Here is a 25,498-nt window from a genome sequence, read left to right on the forward strand (position 1 = left end):
AGCAACCTTAAAAAGGTAGTCGTAAAGGTAAGTAAAATTTATATTTGCTTTTTAGCTAGATGAAACCAATCTTTTCATCTGTGAGTTTGCATCGAAGAAGCAGGTGATTCAGTCTTCACGAAAAGTAGGTTTTGTTAGAGAGGTTGTGGCCGTTAATGTTCAGCATATTTTTATTTATCATCTTCTGCATTGTTGTTTCTTAAGAGCGTGTCATGACGGATCTTACAAACTGCCAGTCAGTGGTACTTGGAGAACTCTGGGGATCTTCTTGACTCAGTTCAGCTTCCACTTATAATGTGCATGGAGGATGATGAAGCTGCAGAGTTCTTGGAACAGTTCTTCACTACAGATGTCATAGAACATGATAGTGTAGAGCCTCTGATGTTTGTTTTTACTTTTATGCAGGACATGCGTACATTTTAAGAGAATGTGGTGGCCTAAATGCATCTAAGAGTCTTTTGTTGAGTGCAAAATTGAACAGGGTTGTCCATTTTTGTTTTGTGTTATGATTTTATGTTAAATTTTTTCACAATGCCACATATGACCCGTCCTGCTCTTTATATATATATATATATATATATACATATATATATAGTATGTCTATAAAATAAAACTTTATCAGTAAACCATTGATTAACAAGCACCTGTTTATTGTAGAATGAGACATTTATGTATATATGTGAGTTTGTTTATATTTTTAGGCCGGAAGAATACTGTACAAGAAGAGGTTTTATTTAGTTATGTATTTTCATTATTAGTGTAGATGCTCATTAATGTATTTCAGCTATAACTATAATAAATACCTGGCCTTGAACCGAACCACCAGTATTCACGGTACTCTTAAAAAGCAGTAACCTTAACATTTTATTAATAGAATCTTACTGTTCACCTCGTGAAATAAGTTAGAGCGTGCATGTGACGAGTGCATGTGTCTGACAGTGCATCTCGTCTGCAGCCAGATGCTATTGGATGCATTTGCAATGTTGTCACCCCGTCCACCCCATCTCATTCTCTTGTTCTTGTTTCCCAACTGTTTACGTTCACAAAACACACTGCTTTTACAATGATGGTTTCTAGTGAAATTCTTGCATTCTGCAGTCAAAACATATTTATTGTAGTTGCGAAAGTGAGCGCTTTACTCGTCTGTTCTGTTGATCCTTTAGTAGAGATATTCTCTTCAGTAGTCGATGACCACTTCATCATTAGCATTGAATGCGCACCTCGCACCCGGCTTTGGTGATAGATAAACAAATGGAAAAGGGAGGGCTGGTGAAAGGGAGTGGCTGGATGCTCTGCTTGAACAATATAACATTATTACGCATCGAAGTTTAAATACATATTCATAATTTTGGCAGCTGCACCAGTGCAACCATTAAGAAAAACTGGTCGCATTCAATGAAAATATAGTTGCAAAATGCAACCATTTGGTCACACTCTAAGCTCGGGCATAGAGAGTAGAGAGTTGTCAGTTGTCTACATTGTTCAGTTGCCATTAGTCTATTCAGGTTTAAAATTAATGCTGCTATTTTTTGGGCTATTTCAAGCTAAATGTTTTGCAATAACAAGACAGATCTCACCCCCACATAAATCAGATTCATTTTCATTCGTACATGAGGAAAGACATGCAGAACAATTTTTATTGGAACATAGTACACAGAAAAATACTGCAAGTAAAATTATTCCGGGTTATAGACGCTATGATGTTTCCAGATCAGTTTGTTCTTCAGCGTGTTTCTTCTGATGAGTCTGAAGACTTTTTGAATAAGTGAATCTCTCTCCGCAGTTTAAGCACTGGTAGGGTTTCTCTCCGGTATGAATTCTCTCGTGGTTTTTCAAAACACCCATTCGAGCAAATGACTTGTCACAATGAGAACATTTAAAGGGTCTTTCACCTGTATGAATTCTCTGATGTCTTACTAGGCCAGCTTGTTGAGTGAAACTCTTCCCACAAACATTACAGAGATAAGGTCTTTCTCCAGTGTGAACTCTCTGGTGTCTTACTAAATGATTTTGACTATTAAAACCCTTCCCACAAACACTGCAGTGATAAGGTTTCTCTCCAGTGTGAATTCTCAGATGAACTCTTAAAGCACTTGGATCACTGAACCTTTCTCCACAGCTCGAGCACTGGTAAGGTTTCTCTCCAGTGTGAATTCTCTCGTGGTTTTTCAAGACACCCATTCGAGTAAACGACTTGTCACAGTGAGAACATTTAAAGGGTCTTTCACCTGTATGAAGTCTCTGATGCCGTACCAGGCCAATTTGTTGAGTGAAACTCTTCCCACAAACATTACAGAGATAAGGTCTTTCTCCAGTGTGAACTCTCTGGTGTCTTACTAAATGGTTTTGACTATTAAAACTCTTTCCACAAACACTGCACTGATAAGGTTTCTTTCCAGAGTGAATTCTCAGATGAATTCTTAAAGTACTTGGATCAGTAAAGCTCTTTCCACAGTGAGGGCAGTGGTAAGGTCTTTCTCCAGTGTGAATTCTCTCATGAGTTATCAGACTAGCTTTATGACGGAAGCGTTTCACACAGTGTGAACAATGAAAGAGTTTCTCCTCGATATGTGTCGTTTTGTGTGACTTTAGATCAGTTTGATCTTCAGCGTGTTTCTTCTGATGAGTCTGAAAATTTCCAAAATAAGTGAATCTCTCTCCACAGCTTGAGCACTGGTAAGGTTTCTCTCCAGTGTGAGTTCTCTCATGAATTATCAGATGAGATTGATGACATAAGCTTTTCTCACAGTGTGAACACTGAAAGCGTTTCTCCTCGGTATGTGTAGTTTGGTGCGACTTTAGATCAGTTTGTTCTTCAGCGTGAGTCTTCTGATGAGTGTGAAGACTTCCAAAATAAGTGAATCTCTCTCCGCAGCTCGAGCACTGGTAAGGTTTCTCTCCAGTGTGAATTCTCTCGTGGGTTTTCAAGACACTCATTCGAGCAAACGACTTGTCACAATGAGAACATTTAAAGGGTCTTTCACCTGTATGAAGTCTCTGATGATTTAGTAGGCCAGTTTGTTGAGTGAAACCCTTTCCACAAACTATACAGAGATAAGGTCTTTCTCCAGTGTGAACTATCTGGTGTCTCACTAAATTGTGTTGACTATTAAAACTCTTCCCACAAACACTGCACTGGTAAGGTTTCTCTCCAGTTTGGTGTGACTTTAGATCAGTTTGATCTTCAGCGTGTTTCTTCTGATGAGTCTGAAGACTTACGAATCTCTTCTCACTGCGTTTTACTCCAGTGTGAATTCTCTGATGAAGAACAAGATTTGCTTTGGTGGTGAAATATTTATCACATTCACTGCAGTGGAAAGACTTTTCACCGCTGTGTGTCCGCACGTGAACTTTCAGACGCGAAGACGAGAGAAAATTCTTCCCACACTGCTCACAGTGAAAGTGTTTCTTGTCTCTGTGCTCTTGTGAATGAAGTTTCTTCTCTTGTGAGGTAGGAAAGCTGATGTCACATCTGGTGCAGGTGAAGAGTTTCTGTTCTGTGTGTTTTCTCTCGTGTGTCTCGAAATGTCTCTGTGAACTGAATGTCTTCCCACAGGTGATGCGGGAAAGAGTTTGTGCTGTCTGTCGCTGTTTTGACGTAGAGGCCATTTCTCCATCACAACATGAATCAATCCTCTCATCTGAAACAAACATGACAGCATTAAGAAGAAGCTCAAGAAAATATGAAACTACATCAGAGCTTATTGAGCATGAGAAACTAACTTCGTCCGAGTTTTCTCAATAAACCAAAAATATATTTTATGAATAAGCATCTCGCATAACAGATTAAACATACCTGAAGGTATAAAATCATCATTCTCATGTTCTTCAGTTGGTTCTTCCTCTGATTTGGGTTCTGTTTTTATTTCCAGATTGACTGAAGGAACAAAATCCTCATGGTTCTCCTCTTCATCAGTTTGATCTTTCTCTGGTGTGAGTTCTGTTTTCATCTCCATCAGTTTCCTGCAGTCCATCAGTTTGACAGAACACATCTTCAGTGGTATGGTGTTCAGGTTCTGCTGTTCTCCAGCGTTACAGACAGAACCCAGAGACTCTGTGGAGGTTTGATCAGTAGATTCATCCTGATTCAAGGTGTGATTAATGTCACACGCAGTGTCCTGAGCGTCTGTGGGATTTGTGTCAGTATAACAGAGTAAAGTGAGGCTTGATTTCTGTTCAGAGAGTTTGTCCAGCAGTGGCTGTGGTGTGATCTGATCTCCGCTGCTCCACACTGAATACAGAGATTCTTTGAAGCTCCCATCATTCACACGCACTGAAGATTGACTCCACAAAACCGCAGACACATCCTGACAAACACACAACACAACACTGGAGCTTTATATTTCATATATGTGTGATATTTCATTTTAATTTCGTTTGACAGCAATGACGGTATAAAAACAGTCAGAGTAATTGAGGTAAATGATGTTGAATGTGTCCAAACCTCAGACTTGAGTTCATCTCTTGTTCTCAGCTTTTCCTCCAGTAACTCCACCTCTTTCTTCATCTTACAGATTTCTGTGATGAAATCATCAATATCCAGCATGGACAGATCAGTTCCTACTGATTTACAGCACATCACATCCACCCGTGACGTCATCCTCAATATCTGAACAAATAAAAACTAAAATCATTATTTTATTATAATTATAAATGACAGAGGTTAACTTACGACAAAAGATTAGAAAAAATAATCATGTTTATAATCGGATGTTAGTCTACGTACTACAATCTATGAACATCTTCATTTAACAGACAGATTTACACACCTCAGATTTAAACACGATATTCTCACATTTATTCACGTTTGCTTTGAAACTGTGAATGACTTGAAGAATCCAACGCAAAAAATCGAGAAAACCTTCATGTACCGTAAATATAACACAAAAGAGTCGAAATCACAGTTATTTATAACGTTACACGCAGCGCTTGATGTTTGACTTTCTTTCTTTTGTTCTTTAGTGGGTTTATCGGCGGACTAAAGAGCTGCAGAGCGACTCCTGCTGGACTGGAGACACAAGACACTCGCCACTAAATTCATCATCGAGATCATTTTACATTCTGTTCATCATTACCAGTGTTGTGGAGAAACTGATCACATGTAACTGAACTACAGTAATCAGGATATAAGTATGTTTGCACATACAAGAAATTTGTTCAGACAGGACCATCCAGTACACAGAAACAGCAACAATAGTACACAGAGACCATAACACAATGGACAATACACAGATGATTTAAATGAGGGGTTATGTGTTAACAAAATTAAGAAATACCATCCAATAAACACAAGATATAGAGAGTAAAGCTCTGTGTGTATGCAAATATGTACAAGTAAAAAATATTGTATGTACAAGGTATGTGCTGTACACAGCAGAATGATATCATTTACAGAAAAAGTTGTATAAAAATATATAGTGTATTATCTGGAGGATATAATTAATGTTGCACGGTGGGTAAAAACATTTAACTGTTCAAGAGGTAGATGGCCTGGGGCAAAAAGCTGTTTTTGTGTCTGGTTGTTTTGCTGCTATAGAGCCAACCAGACGGCAGCATTGTGAAGAGATGATGGCTTGGATGTGAGAGGTCCAGGGTGATTGTCTGAGCTCTTTTTCTCACTCTGGATGTATAGAGTTCTTGGAGTGTGGACAGAGGAGCACCAATGATCTTCTCAGCAGTCCGAACCGTCCTCTGTAGTCTTCTGAAGTCTAACTTTGTGGCTGAGCCAAACCAGACAGTGACGGATGTGCAGAGGACAGACTCTGGTGAGTAAAACTGTTTTAACTGAGTTTGTGGTATGAACTTACTTCTTCAGCTGATGTGAGAAGTACTACATCTGCAGGGCTTTTTTAACAATGGAGCCAATGTGACAAAACACAAAACAGCAGAGTTTGAAAAATCCTTTTTTTGTCCGGAAGAGTTGAAGAAGTAAAGCGTGTAAAAAAAATGTTACTGTACTGGAATACATATTTAAGTCACCCTCACAACCCTGAGACTGGTTATATCATTACACTACAGATTGATGTTTCATTAAATTTAATCTAATAACATTGCTGTCACTGTAGTGAAATTAAAAGGTTCATAAACACACCCTCCGTCTCTTATATGTTATTGACATATATACATTACTACAAGAAATGTAACATTCTCATAATTATGGCATCAGAAGTGGACAGTCGGGTAATTCTGATGTATGTAGACATTATAGAAAACAAGAAAGTGGAAACTTCTGTAAAAATAATATTCATGAATTAGAAAACAAATCTGTTAGCCAGTTATACAAGGGATTCTCATATTTATATATGACATCAGGTGTAAATCATGTGATCAAAAGCATCATGGATATTTGATACCTGGAGACATAATGAGCATAATAGTTTTCATTTCCTGAGCAAACACCATTAAGGGCAGTCAGACAGCGTTTATTGTCTTCAGCAATAATTATTGTGGGTGAAATGAAGGTGCGGTTACAGGTGTGGTTTATGTCTGTTCAAAAGGTTGAATGTGACCTTTTTTCATGCTTTGATCTGTCAGGGGTGTGTTAGGAAGTTTACAGCTTCGGCTGTCTGTGTGTGAGATTCACATGTGTGGTCTTGAAGAAGTGATCAAATAAAAGACAAGAAACCTGTTTGAGACAAACAACTATCTGTGTAGTTGTTGGTTAACTAGAGGACAGTACACACTTAACCACCGTAATGTGATGATATTAACACTGAGTCTGTCATGATGCAATATTATATCACTTTATTGAACATTATAAATAAAAATGTAAAGAAATTGATTAAATAAATCATAGACCGCCGTAATAAATGAATATACTGTGTGTGGACAAATACTGTATCTATTAGATTATATCAATTTGATATAGATGTTTAAACTAATGTCAATGAAGTTTGAATTAAAACATTTCCCAATAAATCGATAAAAGCTAGAAACATAACAACTTCAAACAATAACACTGGCCATAAAGATCTAGTATCTAAATCCCAAAAATGTACATTGACCTAGTTTCCAAAAATGACAAGTAAAATGAGACGTCTTGTGTGTGTTGTAGATTATCTGCATGAGGATAATTCGGACTGAGGAAAATTCTGTCATCATTTATTCACCTTCTAGTTGTGCCAAATGTGTATAAATATCTTTATTCTGATACCAGAGAGAAAGATATTTGGAAGAATGTAGCTAGCAAACCGTCCAGGGGCACTTTTGACAACCATTGTATTTTTTCCTACTATGGCAGTCAATGAGGGGCAAAGTCTGTCTGTTATAAGCATTCATCCAAATATCTTTCTGTGTTCATCAGAACAAAAACATTTATAAAGATTTGGAACAACTCGAATGTGAGTAAATGATGACAGAATTTTCATGTTTGGGTGAACTATCCCTTAAATATCTCGTGTGTGCTAATATCTTGACTAACTGAGCCTCATTCGAATCAGTATGATTTATCGTAGATCATTTTCATGTGTGGGACGTGGCCTCTGGAATAGTCTTCCTGAGAATAATCGAGGGTCAGACAAACTCTCCCAATTTAAATCTAGATTAAAACACATCTTTTCAGTAAAGCCTACACATAGGGATTAGTATAAGTGGATACCAGAGTATCGCTTCAGCTTCAGGACAAACGAAACTGTTATCGATGCTTGCGTTGTTTTATCTCTGTGTGTTAGGGTGTTAAATGGCGAATTAAAGGCTGCTGCTTCCGTTCATTTTCCATTCATGAATAATGTACGAATGGCCGAATTTTGCTCAACGTATGTGTGATATCTAGGGCCATATGATTCCCGCCAATGTGTTTCTAATCTGCTTGTTTATCGTGTTTATGAGTGAAAGAGTGGCATTGTTGGGCTTGTGGAGCTTTCAGCCTCCGCGTTTCACAACGAGGAAGCTTCCGTCAAACACCATTTTGCGGAAACCCGTCCTTTAAAAAAAAGTCCTTTATTTGAGAACAAGTTTTAACATTGTTTTTAATAATTCGGAGTATATGGAGTATATTGACCTACTTTAGTAAATTCAAGTAAATGTGCTAGTAAAATTATATTTTTATACATATAATTTTAAAAATATTACTTGCTTAGAAAAGTATACTTAAATTGATGTAGACCTAAAACCAGAATGGAAAAAGAAATAAGGTCTACCAGCCAAATAACAATAGTGATGTTATGTAATTTTGCTGAATTACATTATGATGTGCTCCCTACATGCTAAGTGGCGTATGCTAAGGAACACCACATTTTGTTGTGTGACCTTTTCTGTTTGCTTAAAAGCATTTGTAAACTTCAGTTCTAAAGCTCAGCTGTAATAAAGAAACTTGAAATGTTTAACATCTTTTCACATCAAGTGTTTTTGCATCAAATTATAGTGTAGTATCGATAACAGTATTGATACGTAGCGGTATTGATAAGCAGTATCGTATCGATAAAATCTTAACGATACCCATCCCGACACATGATGCATGCCAGTATTATCTTTAAAAGTAATGAACAGTGATGATTCTCTTTCTGTCCTCCTCCCCTATCCCGAGGCAACCACAGATTATGCTGCTCAAGTACAACCACCTTGTGTCATCCTCCTCATTTTAACTACAAACTGTCATAAACAAAAGAAGTTAATAATCAGACAAACAACATAAAACAGATTCATTTTTATTCTTACATGAGAAAAGACATTAAGAATAATTTGAATTGGCACATAGTACAAAGAAAAATACTGCGAGTAAAATTATTCCAGGTTATAGACGCTATGATGATTCCAGAGCAGTTTGTTCTTCAGTGTGTTTCTACTGATGAGTCTGAAGATGTCTTAAATAAGTGAATCTCTCTCCGCAGCTCGAGCACTGATAAGGTTTCTCTCCGGTGTGAATTCTCTCGTGCATTTTCAAGACACTCATTCGATTAAAAGACTTGTCACAATGAGAACATTTAAAGGGTCTTTCACCTGTATGAATTCTCTGATGCTTTACTAGGTCATTTTGATGAGTGAAACCCTTTCCACAAACACTGGACTGATAAGGTCTCTGTCCAGTGTGAATTCTCTGGTGTGTCACTAAATTATTATGTTGATTAAAACTCTTCCCACAAACACTGCACTGATAAGGTTTCTCTCCAGTGTGAATTCTCAGATGAACTCTTAAAGAACTTTGCTGAGAAAAGCTCTTTCCACAGTGAGGGCAGTGGTGAGGTTTCTCTCCAGTGTGAATTCTCTGGTGTCTCACTAAATTATTATGTTGATTCAAACTCTTCTCACAAACACTGCACTGATAAGGTTTCTCTCCAGTGTGAATTCTCAGATGAACTCTTAAAGCACTTGAATCAGTAAAGCTCTTTCCACAGTGCGGGCAGTGGTAAGGTTTCTCTCCAGTGTGAACCCTCTCATGAGTTATCAGATGAGTTTTATAAGTGAAGCGTTTCTCACAGTGTGAACACTGAAAGCGTTTCTGTGTTGTTGTATATTGTGTATGTGTTGTTTGTTGTGACTTAAGATCAGTTTGTTCTTCAGCGTGTCTCTTCTGATGAGTCCGAAGACTTTTTGAATAAGTGAATCTCTCTCCGCAGCTCGAGCACTGATAAGGTTTCTCTCCGGTGTGAATTCTCTGGTGTCTCACTAAATTATTATGTTGATTAAAACTCTTCCCACAAACACTGCACTGATAAGGTTTCTCTCCAGTGTGAATTCTCAGATGAACTCTTAAAGCATTTGGATGAGTAAAGCTCTTTCCACAGTGAGGGCACTGGTAAGGTTTCTCTCCAGAATGAATTCTCAGATGAACTCTTAAAGTACTTGGATGAGTAAAGCTCTTTCCACAGTGAGGGCAGTGGTGAGGTTTCTCTCCAGTGTGAATTCTCTCATGAATAATCAGTTCAGCTTTATAACGGAAGTGTTTGTTACATTGTGAACATTGAAAGAGTTTCTCCTTGGTATGTGTTGTTTTGTGTGACTTTAGATCAGTTTGTTCTTCAGCGTGTTTCTTCTGATGAGTCTGAAGACTTACGAATCTCTTCTCACAGCGTTTTTCTCCAGTGTGAATTCTCTGATGAAGAACAAGATTTGCTTTGGTGCTGAAATATTTGTCACATTCACTGCAGTGCAAAGACTTTTCACCGCTGTGTGTCCACACGTGAACTTTCAGACGAGAAGACGAGAGAAAATTCTTCCCACACTGCTCACAGTGAAAGTGTTTCTTGTCTCTGTGCTCTTGTGAATGAAGTTTCTTCTCTTGTGATGTAGGAAAGCTGATGTCACATCTGGTGCAGGTGAAGAGTTTCTGTTCTGTGTGTTTTCTCTCACGTGTCTTGAAATGTCTCTGTGAACTGAATATCTTCCCACAGGTGATGCGGGAAAGAGTTTGTGCTGTCAGTCGCTGTTTTGACGTAGAGGCCATTTCTCCATCAACACATGAATCAATCCTCTCATCTGAAACAAACACGACAGCAAATATGAAACTACATCAGTGTTTATTGAGAATGAGAAACTAACTTCATTGTGGTTCTCTCAAGTAACCAAAACATATTTTATGAATAAGCATCTAACATGACAGATTAAACATACCTGAAGGAATAAAATCATCATTCTCATGTTCTTCAGTCGGTTCTTCCTCTGATTTGGGTTCTGTTTTTATTTCCAGATTGACTGAAGGAACAAAATCCTCATGGTTCTCCTCTTCATCAGTTTGATCTTTCTCTGGTGTGGGTTCTGTTTTCATCTCCATCAGTTTCCTGCAGTCCATCAGTTTGACAGAACACATCTTCAGTGGTATGGTGTTCAGGGTCTGCTGTTCTCCAGCGTTACAGACAGAACCCAGAGACTCTGTGGAGGTTTGATCAGTAGATTCATCCTGATTCAATGTGTGATTACTGTCACACGCAGTGTCCTGAGCGTCTGTGGGGTTTGTGTCAGTATAACAGAGTAAAGTGAGGCTGGATTTCTGTTCAGAGAGTTTGTCCAGCAATGAACTCACACACACTGAAGATTGACTCCACAAAACCGCCGACACATCCTGACAAACACACAACAACAACACTGGAGCTTTATATATCATATCTGTGTGATATGTAATTTTATTTCCTTTGACAGTATAAAAACAGTCAGAGTAATTGAGGTAAATGATGTTGAATGTGTCCAAACCTCTGTGTTGAGTTCATCTCCTCTTGTTCTCAGCTTTTCCTCCAGTAACTCCACCTCTTTCTTCAGCTGACAGATTTCTGTGATGATATCATCAATATCCAGCATGGACAGATCAGTTCCTACTGATTTACAGCACGTCACATCCACCCGTGACGTCATCCTCAACATCTGAACACAAAAAAGCTCATTTTTTTTAATTATGATTATAAATGACTGGGGTTAACTTACGACAAAATATTAAAAAAATAATCATGTGTATAATCAGATGTTAGACTACGTACTACAATATGAACATTTACAGATTTACACACCTCAGATTTAAACGCGATATTCTCACATTTATTCTCGTGTGTTTTGAAACTGTCAATCACTCAAAGAATCCAAAGCCAAAAAATCGAGAAAACCTTCATGAACTGTAAATATAACACAAAAGAGTCTAAATCACAGTTATTTATAACGTTACACGCAGCGCTTGATGTTTGACTTTCTTTCTTTCGTTCTTTAGTGGGTTTATCGGCGGACTAAAGAGCTGCAGAGCGACTCCTGCTGGACTGGAGACACAAGACACTCGCCACTAAATTCATCATCGAGATCATTTTACATTCTGTTCATCATTACCAGTGTTGTGGAGAAACTGATCACATGTAACTGAACTACAGTAATCAGAATAAACAAAGTTGGAAACTCGAATCCTTCACAGTTACATTAATTCAAATTCAAAAAGCTTTGTTATCCATCCCCAACGGGGTAGAAAATTGTCTTTAGACAAAAGGCTCAGATACAAACAGTACTAGTAATCATTACTTACATGCCTATACATATATATAAAAAGTTATTTAAGGTCCTATTTTAAATACCAATTGTAGTTGGGATAAAGGTCTTATTATACTTTTCACTAAAGACACTTTTTACAGTCTGCCAGGAGGAAGTAACTGGAAGGATCTATAGAGAGGATGAGAAGAGTCTCCCACTATATTTAAGGCTTTTCTTTTTAAATGTCACAGTAAAAAGATAAGAAAGAGGGGTTTGACTCTCACCAATTATCTTACTCGCCACATTTATAATCCTCAAAAGTTAGTTTTTGCTTTAACAGAGAGAGAGAGTTGAACCAGGATACAATATTAAAAGTAAGAACAGATTCAATTAGTGATTTATATACAAACGTTGATACGCCTTTTTAAAAACATTATGCTTATCAAATGAAAATTGTGAATCAATCTCTGTGCCTAAATATTCAAAAGACCCCACCTGTTCAACTTCGTCACCATCAATTAACAAAGATTCACAAAGTGCTAGTACACTATTTTCCCCACAACACATATCTTTGGTTTTATTAATATTAAGCTGCAAAGAACTCTCATCTGTCCTTATTGTGATATAGTTAACAAAATTAAGCTAAGTATCTAAATAAATATCCTTTACACATCCCACTAATGCCATATCATCTGCATATTTGATAAACATCAGATTATCATGATCCCACGTCATTTCATTTATATAAATAGAAAATTAAATTGCTGATAGAACACACCCGTGTTTGAAACCACATTCTCAGACTTTTTCTGCCATTTACCACTACATGCTGTGGACGGTCCTTTTAAAACTGTGAATCCATAAAATAAGAGTTTAGTGCACCTGCAAATCCTCAAGCCACCACATTTGAATATTTAAATTCACAGTATTAAAAGCTGAAGAAAAATCCATAAAGAAAAATCCACACAACCAGAAATGGAAGCATTTAACATATCAACATAATTTCCACAGTTCTTTAAAAATTAATTCCATTATGTAACTTCGAAATATCCTTTCGATGTTTCAGTGGAATAAAAGTCCCATACCTGAAAAGACCTGGTTCGCACTTTCTCAGTCTTTAGCTTGTGTGTGCTATTATCTTGACTAACTGAGCTTCGTTTCGAATCAGTATGATCATGTTAACTAAAACTAAACTTTATGAAACCCATTTAGGCCTGATTGATTAGTTCAGTTCATTCAGGTCTGGTGTGTGCTATTCCTCAGGATAACTAAATCCACCAAAGTGTGTAGAGCATTCTCATTTGTAGCACCTGATCTCTGGAATACTCTTCCTGATACTATTCGAGGGTCAAACAAACTCTCCCAGTTTAAATCTAGATTAAAAACACATCTTTTCAGTAAAGTCTACATATGATGCATGCCAGTATTATCATGAAAAGTAATGAACAGCAGCTACGCAGATGATTCTCTTTCTGCTCTCCTCCCCTATCCCGAGGCAACCACAGATTATGCCGCTCAAGTTAAACCACCTTGTGTCATCATCCTCATATTAACTACAAACTGTCATAAGCACAAGAAGTTAATAATCAGACAAACAAAATAAAACAGATTCATTTTATTCTTACATGAGAAAAGACATTAAGAATCATTTTAATTGGCACAAAGTACACAGAAAAATACTGCGAGTAAAATTATTCCAGGTTTTAGACGCTACGATGATTCCAGAGCAGTTTGTTCTTCAGCGTGTTTCTTCTGATGAGTCTGAAGACTTTTTGAATAAGTGAATCTCTCTCCGCAGCTCGAGCACTGATAAGGTTTCTCTCCAGTGTGAATTCTCAGATGAACTCCAAAAGAACTTTGCTGAGAAAAGCTCTTTCCACAGTGAGGGCAGTGGTAAGGTTTCTCTCCTGTGTGAACTCTCTCATGTATTATCATTTGAGCTTTATGACGGAAGCGTTTCTCACAGTGTGAACATTGAAAGAGTTTCTCCTCGATATGTGTAGTTTTGTGTGACTTTAGATCAGTTTGATCTTCAGCGTGTTTCTTCTGATGACTCTGATGACTTTTTGAATAAGTGAATCTCTCTCCGCAGCTCGAGCACTGATAAGGTTTCTCTCCGGTGTGAATTCTCTTGTGGTTTTTCAAGGCACTCGTTTGAGCAAACGACTTGTCACAATAAGAGCATTTAAAGGGTCTTTCACCTGTATGAATTCTCTGATGCGTTCGTAGGCCAGATCGATCAATGAAACCCTTCCCACAAAGATTACAGAGATAAGGTCTTTCTCCAGTGTGAACTCTCTTGTGTCTCACTAAATAAGTATTACGATTAAAACTCTTCCAACAAACACTGCACTGATAAGGTTTCTCTCCAGAGTGAATACTCAGATGAACTCTTAAAGCACTTGGATCAGTAAAGCTCCTTCCACAGTGAGGGCAGTGGTAAGGTCTTTCACCGGTGTGAATTCTCTCATGAATTATCTGATGAGATTTATGACGGAAGCGTTTCTCACATTGTGAACACTGAAAGCGTTTCTCCTTGGTATGTGTAGTTTTGTGTGACTTTAGATGAGTTTGTTCTTCAGCGTGTTTCTTCTGATGAGTCTGAAGACTTACAGATCTCTTCTCAGACTGTTTTTCTCCAGTGTGAATTCTCTGATGAAGAACAAGATTTGCTTTGGTGCTGAAATATTTGTCACATTCACTGCAGTGGAAAGACTTTTCACCGCTGTGTGTCCGAACGTGAACTTTCAGACGAGAAGACGAGAGAAAATTCTTCCCACACTGCTCACAGTGAAAGTGTTTCTTGTCTCTGTGCTCTTGTGAATGAAGTTTCTTCTCTTGTGAGGTAGGAAAGCTGATGTCACATCTGGTGCAGGTGAAGAGTTTCTGTTCTGTGTGTTTTCTCTCAAGTGTCTTGAAATGTCTCTGTGAACTGAATGTCTTCCCACAGGTGATGCGAGAAAGAGTTTGTGCTGTCAGTCGCTGTTTAGACGTAGAGGCCATTTCTCCATCACAACATGAATCAATCCTCTCATCTGAAACAAACACGACAGCAAATATGAAACTACATCAGTGTTTATTGAGAATGAGAAACTAACTTCATTGTGGTTTTCTTAAGTAACCAAAAACATTCCATTCCATTTTCTACCGCTTATCCGAACTACCTCGGGTCACGGGGAGCCTGCGCCTATCTCAGGAGTCATCGGGCATCAAGGCAGGATACACCCTGGATGGAGTGCCAACCCATCGCAGGGCACACACACTCACTCATTCACTCACGCACTCACTCAGATATGAAGCTACATCAGTGTTTATTGAGAATGAGAAACTAACTTCATTGTGGTTTTCTCAAGTTACCAAAAAACATATTTTATGAATAAGCATCTAACATGACAGATGAAACATACCTGAAGGAATAAAATCATCATTCTCATGTTCTTCAGTCTGTTCTTCCTCTGATTTAGGTTCTGTTTTTATTTCCAGACTGACTGAAGGAACAAAATCCTCATGATTCTCCTCTTCATCAGTTTGATCTTTCTCTGGTGTGGGTTCTGTTTTCATCTCCATCAGTTTCCTGCAGTCCATCAGTTTGACAGAACACATCTTCAGTGGTATGGTGTTCAGGGTCTGCTGTTCTCCAGCGTTACAGACAGAACCCAGAGACTCTGTGGAGGTTTGATCAGTAGATTCATCCTGATTCAAGTTGTGATTACTGTCACACGCAGTGTCCTGAGCGTCTGTGGGGTTTGTGTCAGTATAACAGAGTAAAGTGAGGCTGGATTTCTGTTCAGAGAGTTTGTCCAGCAGTGGCTGTGGTGTGATCTGATCTCCGCTCCTCCACACTGAATACAGAGATTCTTTGAAGCTCTCATCATTCACACGCACTGAAGATTGACTCCACAAAACCGCAGACACATCCTGACAAACACACAACACAACACTGGACACTTATATATAATATATGTGTGATATGTTATTTTAATTTAGTTTGACAGTAATAACGGTATAAAAACAGTCAGAGTAATTGAGGTAAATGATGTTGAATGTGTCCAAACCTCTGAGTTGAGTTCATCTCTCTTGTTCTCAGCTTTTCCTCCAGTAACTCCACCTCTTTCTTCATCTTACAGATTTCTGTGATGAAATCATCAATATCCAGCATGGACAGATCAGTTCCTACTGATTTACAGCACATCACATCCATCTGTGACGTCATCCTCAATATCTGAACAAAAAAACCCTAAAACTATTATTTTATTATAATTATGAATGACAATGGATAACTTACGACAAAATATAAAAAAAATAAGCATGTAAATAATCAGATGTTAGACTACGTACTACAATATGAACATCTTCATTTAACAGACAGATTACACACCTCTGATTTAAACACGATATTCTCACATTTCTTCTCGTTTGCTTTGAAACTGTGAATGACTTGAAGAATCCAACGCAAAAAATCGAGAAAACTTTCATGAACTGTAAATATAACACAAAAGAGTCGAAATCACAGTTATTTATAACGTTACACGCAGCGCTTGATGTTTGACTTTCTTTCTTTCGTTCTTTAGTGGGTTTATCGGCGGACTAAAGAGCTGCAGAGCGACTCCTGCTGGACTGGAGACACAAGACACTCGCCACTAAATTCATCATCGAGATCATTTTACATTCTGTTCATCATTACCAGTGTTGTGGAGAAACTGATCACATGTAACTGAACTACAGTAATCAGATTTACACATTTGGTGACTTGAATCCTTTACAGTTAAATGAAAATAACTAAATAATAAGATTACGGTTACAAACAATAGTAAAAGATTTGTTTACAATCAGGATTACAATTATTTCAAAACTAAGTAATTGTAAATAACGTTAATTGACATTTGTTATCATGATTACAATATCAAAGTCAATCATCACCAATAATGATTTCATTTTAATAATGATCTCTTCAAAATGTTCCTGTTTTTTATATCTTTTTCATCTGATATTGTGCATTTAGCCTTCTAAAGACAATTCTGATGCTGCTTTGCTTCTGTGTAAAGAAAAACACATTTTAAACTCTTGTTTTCTGTCTCAGACATATTTGTCCATTTTCAGTCAAAGTGTGAGTTTTTTAAATTGATGCAAGGGTTAAACCATTTGGCTTTTCTCTTGATTTTATTACATCCGACTACATTACTTTAATACTGTGATACTTAAATTACATTATTGGTTTCATTTTTATACTTAAAGAAGTAATGTGTAACTGTACTGTGTCATTACACTACATATTGATGTGATCTAATAACATTGTTGTCACTGTAGTGAAATTTGAAGGGTCATAAACACGCCCACAGTCTCTTATGTGTTATTGACATACACTCACCTTAAGGATTATTAGGAACACCTGTTCAATTTCTCATTAATACAATTATGGTGGTGGTGTAATGGTGTGGGGGATGTTTTCTTGGCACACTTTAGGCCCCTAAGTGCCAATTGGGCATCGTTGAAATGCCACGGCCTACCTGAGCATTGTTTCTGACCATGTCCATCCCTTTATGACCACCATGTACCCATCCTCTGATGGCTACTTCCAGCAGATAATGCACCATGTCACAAAGCTCCAATCATTTCAAATTGGTTTCTTGAACATGACAATGAGTTCACTGTACTAAAATGGCCCCCACAGTCACCAGATCTCTTTGGGATGTGGTGGAACGGGAGCTTTGTGCATCCCACAAATCTCCATCAACTGCAATATGCTATCCTATCAATATGGGCCAACATTTCTAAAGAATGCTTTCAGCTCCTTGTTGAATCAATGCCACGTAGAATTAAGGCAGTTATGAAGGCGAAAGGGGGTCAAACACAGTATTAGTATGGTGTTCCTGATAATAAGACATAATGACATAAGAAGTGGACAGTTGGTGATTCTGATGTATGTGTAGACATTAAAGAAAACCAAAAAGTGGAAACTTCTGTCAAAAGAATATTCATGAATTAGAAAAAAATCTGAAAAAATATAATACACAATATGCAACATGATCTGTGATTCTGCAGATATTGGACCTAGAGTGAGAATGTGTCCACCAGTCTCCTCACTTAGAAACAATATAGAATTCTGTTGTGATGATTCCATAGAGAACAGTGCTTACGGATTATGAGCATGAACAACAGACAATGTGAAACAAGACTTTATTGACTATAGATAAGACACATACTAATATAACATACATATGCACACATACAGTTTAGCATTGGTAGAGGTTGAAGTTGGCAGCATTTGAAATTCAGCAGATCAACAGCCTGAACCAGACCATCAGTCATCAATCTTCATTCTAAGACATCTTTGTGAAAAGGATTCATGATGAACTGTTTAATAAGCCTCATTATCATACTTGCCCATAAAAGAAAAGAAAGTGTCCTGATGCAGTTTGTTGAGGCTGATTGAGAGATGAAATAGTGCTGTTGATTGACCTAAAATGCCCTTTTATACTGTCATGGTAACAGTATCCCCTTTCTAACTGCAAAGTTTAGAATTCTTTAACAAGTGAATAGCGGGCAAAGGTAACTTTTATACATAATATTCAAGCAAATAAATAGAGACCAGGGACCTCCTTTATCAACAGGAAATCAGTTGAACGTGTTTCCAGTTTTAAGTACCTTGGGACCAGTGGCGGTTTTAGGCACGGGCGAACCGGGCAGCCGCCCGGGGCGCCAAATTTTCACGACACGTGGGGGGCGGCACAAGCACTTGAAAAAGAAAAATAATCCGCGCCGCAAAGCAGGTTTCTATTATGTATAATATAACTGTCTGTGTGGGGAATTGGCAAATCGCCGCCCCTGCTTGCTGAGAAGCGCAGAAGCTGTGTGAAAACTGTAAAGGGGAGGGGCTGATCCCCTGATGGACAGTTCACCTCTCCCAAATGGAGCGGACAAGGAGGGGGGCCCATTTAGTGGGCTAAAATCAGTCACACCTTGACTTTCTTCTAAATAACGCACATTTCATTCATAATTTTAAAGCACAGGCCTATTTTTCCACGTTTTTTTTCTGCATTGTGTGTGAAATGGCTAATAAAAAAAGTTAATCCAAAACGATTATGTGGAGGTGAAGTGGTTTAGTCTTGATTGTCGAGTGCCAGATAAACATGAAAGCGATGGAGAGAAAAAGGTTTAAGCCGTCAGGTGCCCAATATAAGAAAAAATCAAAGTAGAAGCGGAGAAAGGAGCAAAAGATAAAGGTATGTAACTACGTTCTCTCTGTATGATTACGGTGACGTTATCCATCATCAATGAAGGGCTAATGTTAATGGGTGGTAACGTTAACTCTTACGTTTGTTAGCCTTCTTGCTATGATGCTTATACAACAATAATTCGGTCTTAACTCAACAAACACGAGATCTAATTTCACCATAAGATTGTGCTTTGCAACAAAACTGTTACAAGTAAAGTTATTATTTATTTCCATCATTGGGGTTAATGTTGGGCCCTGTAATTAGCCAACGAAATTAACATATGTCTGGATGTGTTCAAAGGCAAACATTTGCTATAACTCTGTTGCGTGACAAAGAATATAATTTGAGGCAGTAACCAAGGAGCTAATTGTTCCTCCCTTAGATTAGATTAATAAAGCGTCTAATGAGTCATGACAGACATTTGGCATGTAAGGGCATGTTTATTTAAATTTGCAATTCATAAGAGTTATACTGTAGCCTACTGTCTTTTGATGTCAATTTCAATTGCAAATTCATGGGCACTTCTAAAGTATTTTGGAGAATCCTCTGTCACTGGTCAGCCATCAAAAACCATCAGCCTCCTTGAATTTTATCACTTTTATGCATGATAAGGATCTATCAGAGATCTACCCCAACTTTTGGACTGCTCTCAGGATTACACTTACTCTGCCAGTCACTGTGGCTCAAGCAGAGAGGAGCTTTTCAAAAGTTGATCAAGTCATACCTGAGGTCAACCATGTCTCAAGAACAGCTCACTGGCCTTCCTATCATCAGTATCAATAACTCAATAGGGGGCAGATTTGGTATGATGACATTATTGATGATTTTGCATTAAGGAAGGCCAGAAAGGTCAGGTTTTAGTTTGTGTTTTCTGTTCTTAGTGCAATAGTGTAATAATTAGATTTGCTTTTGTGTGATGAAGGATTTGTGCTATTTAGAATATTTTTTCTATATTTTATTTGTATATTATTCTTAATATTTTAATGTTGTTGTTCTCTGGTCGTGTTACATCATGATACATATGTACATCATGTACATATGTTGCAACATTTATGTACATAGAGTATATTTAAGTTCTGATAACTTATACTGATTTGTGCAGAATTGTGTTTTTAAAATGTTCTGTTGAAGGATTTGTGCAATTGAGAAATATAAGGTTCGTCTTACACTTATATAGTTATGGTAAAACATGGCTTTTTTTCTCTCGGATGGGTGGGAGTAGATGGGGGGGCACCCAGAGCGGATCTCGCCCGGGGAGTGATTCAATGTAGAACCGCCACTGCTTGGGACCCATATTTCGGAGGACCTGTCCTGGACCACCAACACCTCATGCCTGGTCAAGAAGGCTCACCAGGCAGAACCAACTATCTTCAACTATTCTGGTGAACTTCTATCGCTGCACGATAGAGAGCATCCTAACCAACTGTGTCACAGTCTGGTACGGGACCTGTTCTGTTGCTGAGAGCAAGGCACTGCAGCGGGTGGTGAAAACAGCCCAGCGCATCACAGGGACTACACTCTCTTCCATTGAGGACATCCAGAAGAAACGCTGTCTGCGTCGAGCTCGCAGCATTCTCAAGGACTCCTCTCACCCCGCTCATAGACTGTTTACTCTCCTGCCTTCCGGTGGGCACTTCGGGTGCCTCCGGACAAGAATCAGCAGACTAAGAAACAGCTTTTTTCCCAGAGCTGTTTCATTATTGAACTCTGCTCCCCACTGATTCCACTACCCCTCATAACTTTAATTTCAATAATGCTATTATATTGTTTACATTGCACTACAGGGCTGCATGCATGACTGAACTGTACACACCAGTACTTCATGTTATCTGCTCCACCGGACTGTTTACACACACATAGGATCATTTTCACTCTATACTGCTCACTTGCACACCAGGAATATTATACTGAATGCTCATTTGCACTAATGCACTACTTTCAACTGCATTAACTCATCTGATGCACTGTAACTTCAATAACTGCACTAACTTATCTACCCCACTGTAACTCTATTAACTGCATCTACTCATCTACTGCACTATAACTTCAATAACTGCACCTACTCATCTACTGCACTGTAACTCTATTAACTGCATCTACTCACCTACTGCACTATAATTTCAATAACTGCACTAACTTACCTACCCCACTGTAACTCTATTAACTGCATCTACTCCTCTATTTCACTATAACTTCAATAACTGCACTAACTTATCCACTGCAATATAACTCTATTAACTGCATCTACTCCTCTATTGCACTATAACTTCAATAACTGCACTAACTTATCTATTGCACTATAACTCTATTAACTGCATCTACTCATCTACTGCACTATAACTTCAAAAACTGCACTAACTCATCTACTCCACTGCAACTCTATTAACTGCATCTACTCATCTACTGCACTGTATCTTCAATAACTGCACTAACTCATCTACTCCACTGCAACACTATTAACTGCATCTACTCATCTACTGCACTATAACTTCAATAACTGCACTAACTTATCTACCCCAATGTAACTATATTAACTGCATCTACTCATCTACAGCACTATAACTTCAATAACTGCACTAATTTATCTTCCCCACTGTAACTCTATTAACTGCATCTACTCATCTACTGCACTGTAACTTCAATAACTGCACTAACTTATCTACCCCACTGTAACTCTATTAACTGCATCTACTCATCTACTGCATTGTAACTTCAATAACTGCACCTACTCATCTACTGCACTGTAACTCTATTAACTGCATCTACTCACCTACTGCACTATAACTTAAATAACTGCACTAACTTATCTAGCCCACTGTAACTCTATTAACTGCATCTACTCCTCTATTTCACTATAACTTAAATAACTGCACTAACTTATCTATTGCACTATAACTATATTAACTGCATCTACTCCTCTATTGCACTATAACTTCAATAACTGCACTAACTCATCTACTCTACTGTAACTCTATTAACTGCATCTAATCATCTACTGCACTGTAACTTCAATAACTGCACTAACTTATCTACCCCACTGTAACTCTATTAACTGCATCTACTCATCTACTGAACTATAACTTCAATAACTGCACTAACTCATCTATTGCACTATAACTATATTAACTGCATCTACTCATCTACTGCACTATAACTTCAATAACTGCACTAACTTATCTACCCCACTGTAACTCTATTAACTGCATCTACTCATCTACTGAACTATAACTTCAATAACTGCACTAACTCATCTATTGCACTATAACTTCAATAACTGCACTAACTTATCTACCCCACTGTAACTCTATTAAATGCATCTACTTATCTACTGAACTATAACTTCAATAACTGCACTAACTCATCTATTGCACTATAACTTCAATAACTGCATTTACTCATCTACTGCACTATAACTTCAATAACTGCACTAACTTATCTACCCCACTGTAACTCTATTAAATGCATCTACTTATCTACTGCACTTTAACTTCAATAACTGCACTAACTCATCTACTGCACTATAACTTCAATAACTGCATTAACTCATCTACTGCACTGTAACTTCAATAACTGCACTAACTTATCTACCCCACTGTAACTCTATTAACTGCATCTACTTATCTACTGCACTATAACATCAATAACTGCACCTATTCTTCTACTGCACTGTAACTCTATTAACTGCATCTACTCACCTACTGCACTATAACTTCAATAACTGCACTAACTTACCTACCCCACTGTAACTCTATTAACTGCATCTACTTATCTACTGCACTATAACATCAATAACTGCACCTATTCTTCTACTGCACTGTAACTCTATTAACTGCATCTACTCACCTACTGCACTATAACTTCAATAACTGCACTAACTTACCTACCCCACTGTAACTCTATTAACTGCATCTACTCATCTACAGCACTATAACTTCAATAACTGCACTAACTTATCTGCCCCACTGTAACCCTATTAACTGCATCTACTCACCTACTGCACTATAACTTCAATAACTGCACTAACTCATCTACTGCACTGTAACTTCAATAACTGCACTAACTTATCTATTGCACTATAACTCTATTAACTGCATCTACTCATCTACTGCACTGTTACTTCAATAACTGCACTAACTTATCTATTGCACTATAACTCTATTAACTGCATATACTCATCTACTGCACTGTAACTTCAATAACTGCACTAACTTATCTATTGCACTATAACTCTATTAACTGCATATACTCATCTACTGCACTATAACTTCAATAACTGCATTAACTCATCTACTGCACTATAACTTCAATAACTGCTCTAACTTATCTATTGCACTATAACTATATTAACTGCATCTACTCCTCTATTGCACTATAACTTCAATAACTGCACTAACTCATCTACTCTACTGTAACTCTATTAACTGCATCTACTCACCTACTGCACTTTAACCTCAATAACTGCACTAACTTATCTGCCCCACTGTAACCCTATTAACTGCATCTACTCACCTACTGCACTATAACTTCAATAACTGCACTAACTCATCTACTGCACTGTAACTTCAATAACTGCACTAACTTATCTATTGCACTATAACTCTATTGACTGCATCTACTCATCTATTGCACTATAACTTCAATAACTGCACTAACTTATCTACCCCACTGTAACTCTATTAACTGCATCTACTCCTCTATTTCACTATAACTTCAATAACTGCACTAACTTATCCACTGCAATATAACTCTATTAACTGCATCTACTCCTCTATTGCACTATAACTTCAATAACTGCACTAACTTATCTATTGCACTATAACTCTATTAACTGCATCTACTCATCTACTGCACTATAACTTCAAAAACTGCACTAACTCATCTACTCCACTGCAACTCTATTAACTGCATCTACTCATCTACTGCACTGTATCTACAATAACTGCACTAACTCATCTACTCCACTGCAACACTATTAACTGCATCTACTCATCTACTGCACTATAACTTCAATAACTGCACTAACTTATCTACCCCAATGTAACTATATTAACTGCATCTACTCATCTACTGCACTATAACTTCAATAACTGCACTAATTTATCTTCCCCACTGTAACTCTATTAACTGCATCTACTCATCTACTGCACTGTAACTTCAATAACTGCACTAACTTATCTACCCCACTGTAACTCTATTAACTGCATCTACTCATCTACTGCATTGTAACTTCAATAACTGCACCTACTCATCTACTGCACTGTAACTCTATTAACTGCATCTACTCACCTACTGCACTATAACTTAAATAACTGCACTAACTTATCTAGCCCACTGTAACTCTATTAACTGCATCTACTCCTCTATTTCACTATAACTTCAATAACTGCACTAACTTATCTATTGCACTATAACTATATTAACTGCATCTACTCCTCTATTGCACTATAACTTCAATAACTGCACTAACTCATCTACTCTACTGTAACTCTATTAACTGCATCTAATCATCTACTGCACTGTAACTTCAATAACTGCACTAACTTATCTACCCCACTGTAACTCTATTAACTGCATCTACTCATCTACTGAACTATAACTTCAATAACTGCACTAACTCATCTATTGCACTATAACTTCAATAACTGCATTTACTCATCTACTGCACTATAACTTCAATAACTGCACTAACTTATCTACCCCACTGTAACTCTATTAAATGCATCTACTTATCTACTGCACTTTAACTTCAATAACTGCACTAACTCATCTACTGCACTATAACTTCAATAACTGCATTAACTCATCTACTGCACTGTAACTTCAATAACTGCACTAACTTACCTACCCCACTGTAACTCTATTAACTGCATCTACTCATCTACAGCACTATAACTTCAATAACTGCACTAACTTATCTGCCCCACTGTAACCCTATTAACTGCATCTACTCACCTACTGCACTATAACTTCAATAACTGCACTAACTCATCTACTGCACTGTAACTTCAATAACTGCACTAACTTATCTATTGCACTATAACTCTATTAACTGCATCTACTCATCTACTGCACTGTTACTTCAATAACTGCACTAACTTATCTATTGCACTATAACTCTATTAACTGCATATACTCATCTACTGCACTGTAACTTCAATAACTGCACTAACTTATCTATTGCACTATAACTCTATTAACTGCATATACTCATCTACTGCACTATAACTTCAATAACTGCATTAACTCATCTACTGCACTATAACTTCAATAACTGCTCTAACTTATCTATTGCACTATAACTATATTAACTGCATCTACTCCTCTATTGCACTATAACTTCAATAACTGCACTAACTCATCTACTCTACTGTAACTCTATTAACTGCATCTACTCACCTACTGCA

The 25,498-nt window shown here is 37.6% G+C and overlaps 1 protein-coding gene across 1 annotated transcript; it reads right to left on the reverse strand.

Annotated features, from left to right (window-relative positions):
• Positions 1-1,616: 1,616 nt before the first annotated feature.
• LOC130428214 (uncharacterized) lies at positions 1,617-16,427 on the reverse strand. The gene is given in 10 exon segments (XM_056756067.1): positions 1,617-3,641; positions 3,797-4,307; positions 4,445-4,609; positions 8,759-10,413; positions 10,549-10,996; positions 11,125-11,292; positions 11,726-11,777; positions 13,592-14,912; positions 15,285-16,099; positions 16,256-16,427. Coding segments are annotated over 9 exon segments (6,462 nt in total). The 5' UTR covers positions 15,481-16,099; positions 16,256-16,427; the 3' UTR covers positions 1,617-1,695.
• Positions 16,428-25,498: the final 9,071 nt, after the last annotated feature.

Source organism: Triplophysa dalaica, chromosome 9, assembly GCF_015846415.1.
Source record: "Triplophysa dalaica isolate WHDGS20190420 chromosome 9, ASM1584641v1, whole genome shotgun sequence".
Classification (NCBI taxonomy): Eukaryota; Metazoa; Chordata; class Actinopteri; order Cypriniformes; family Nemacheilidae; genus Triplophysa; species Triplophysa dalaica.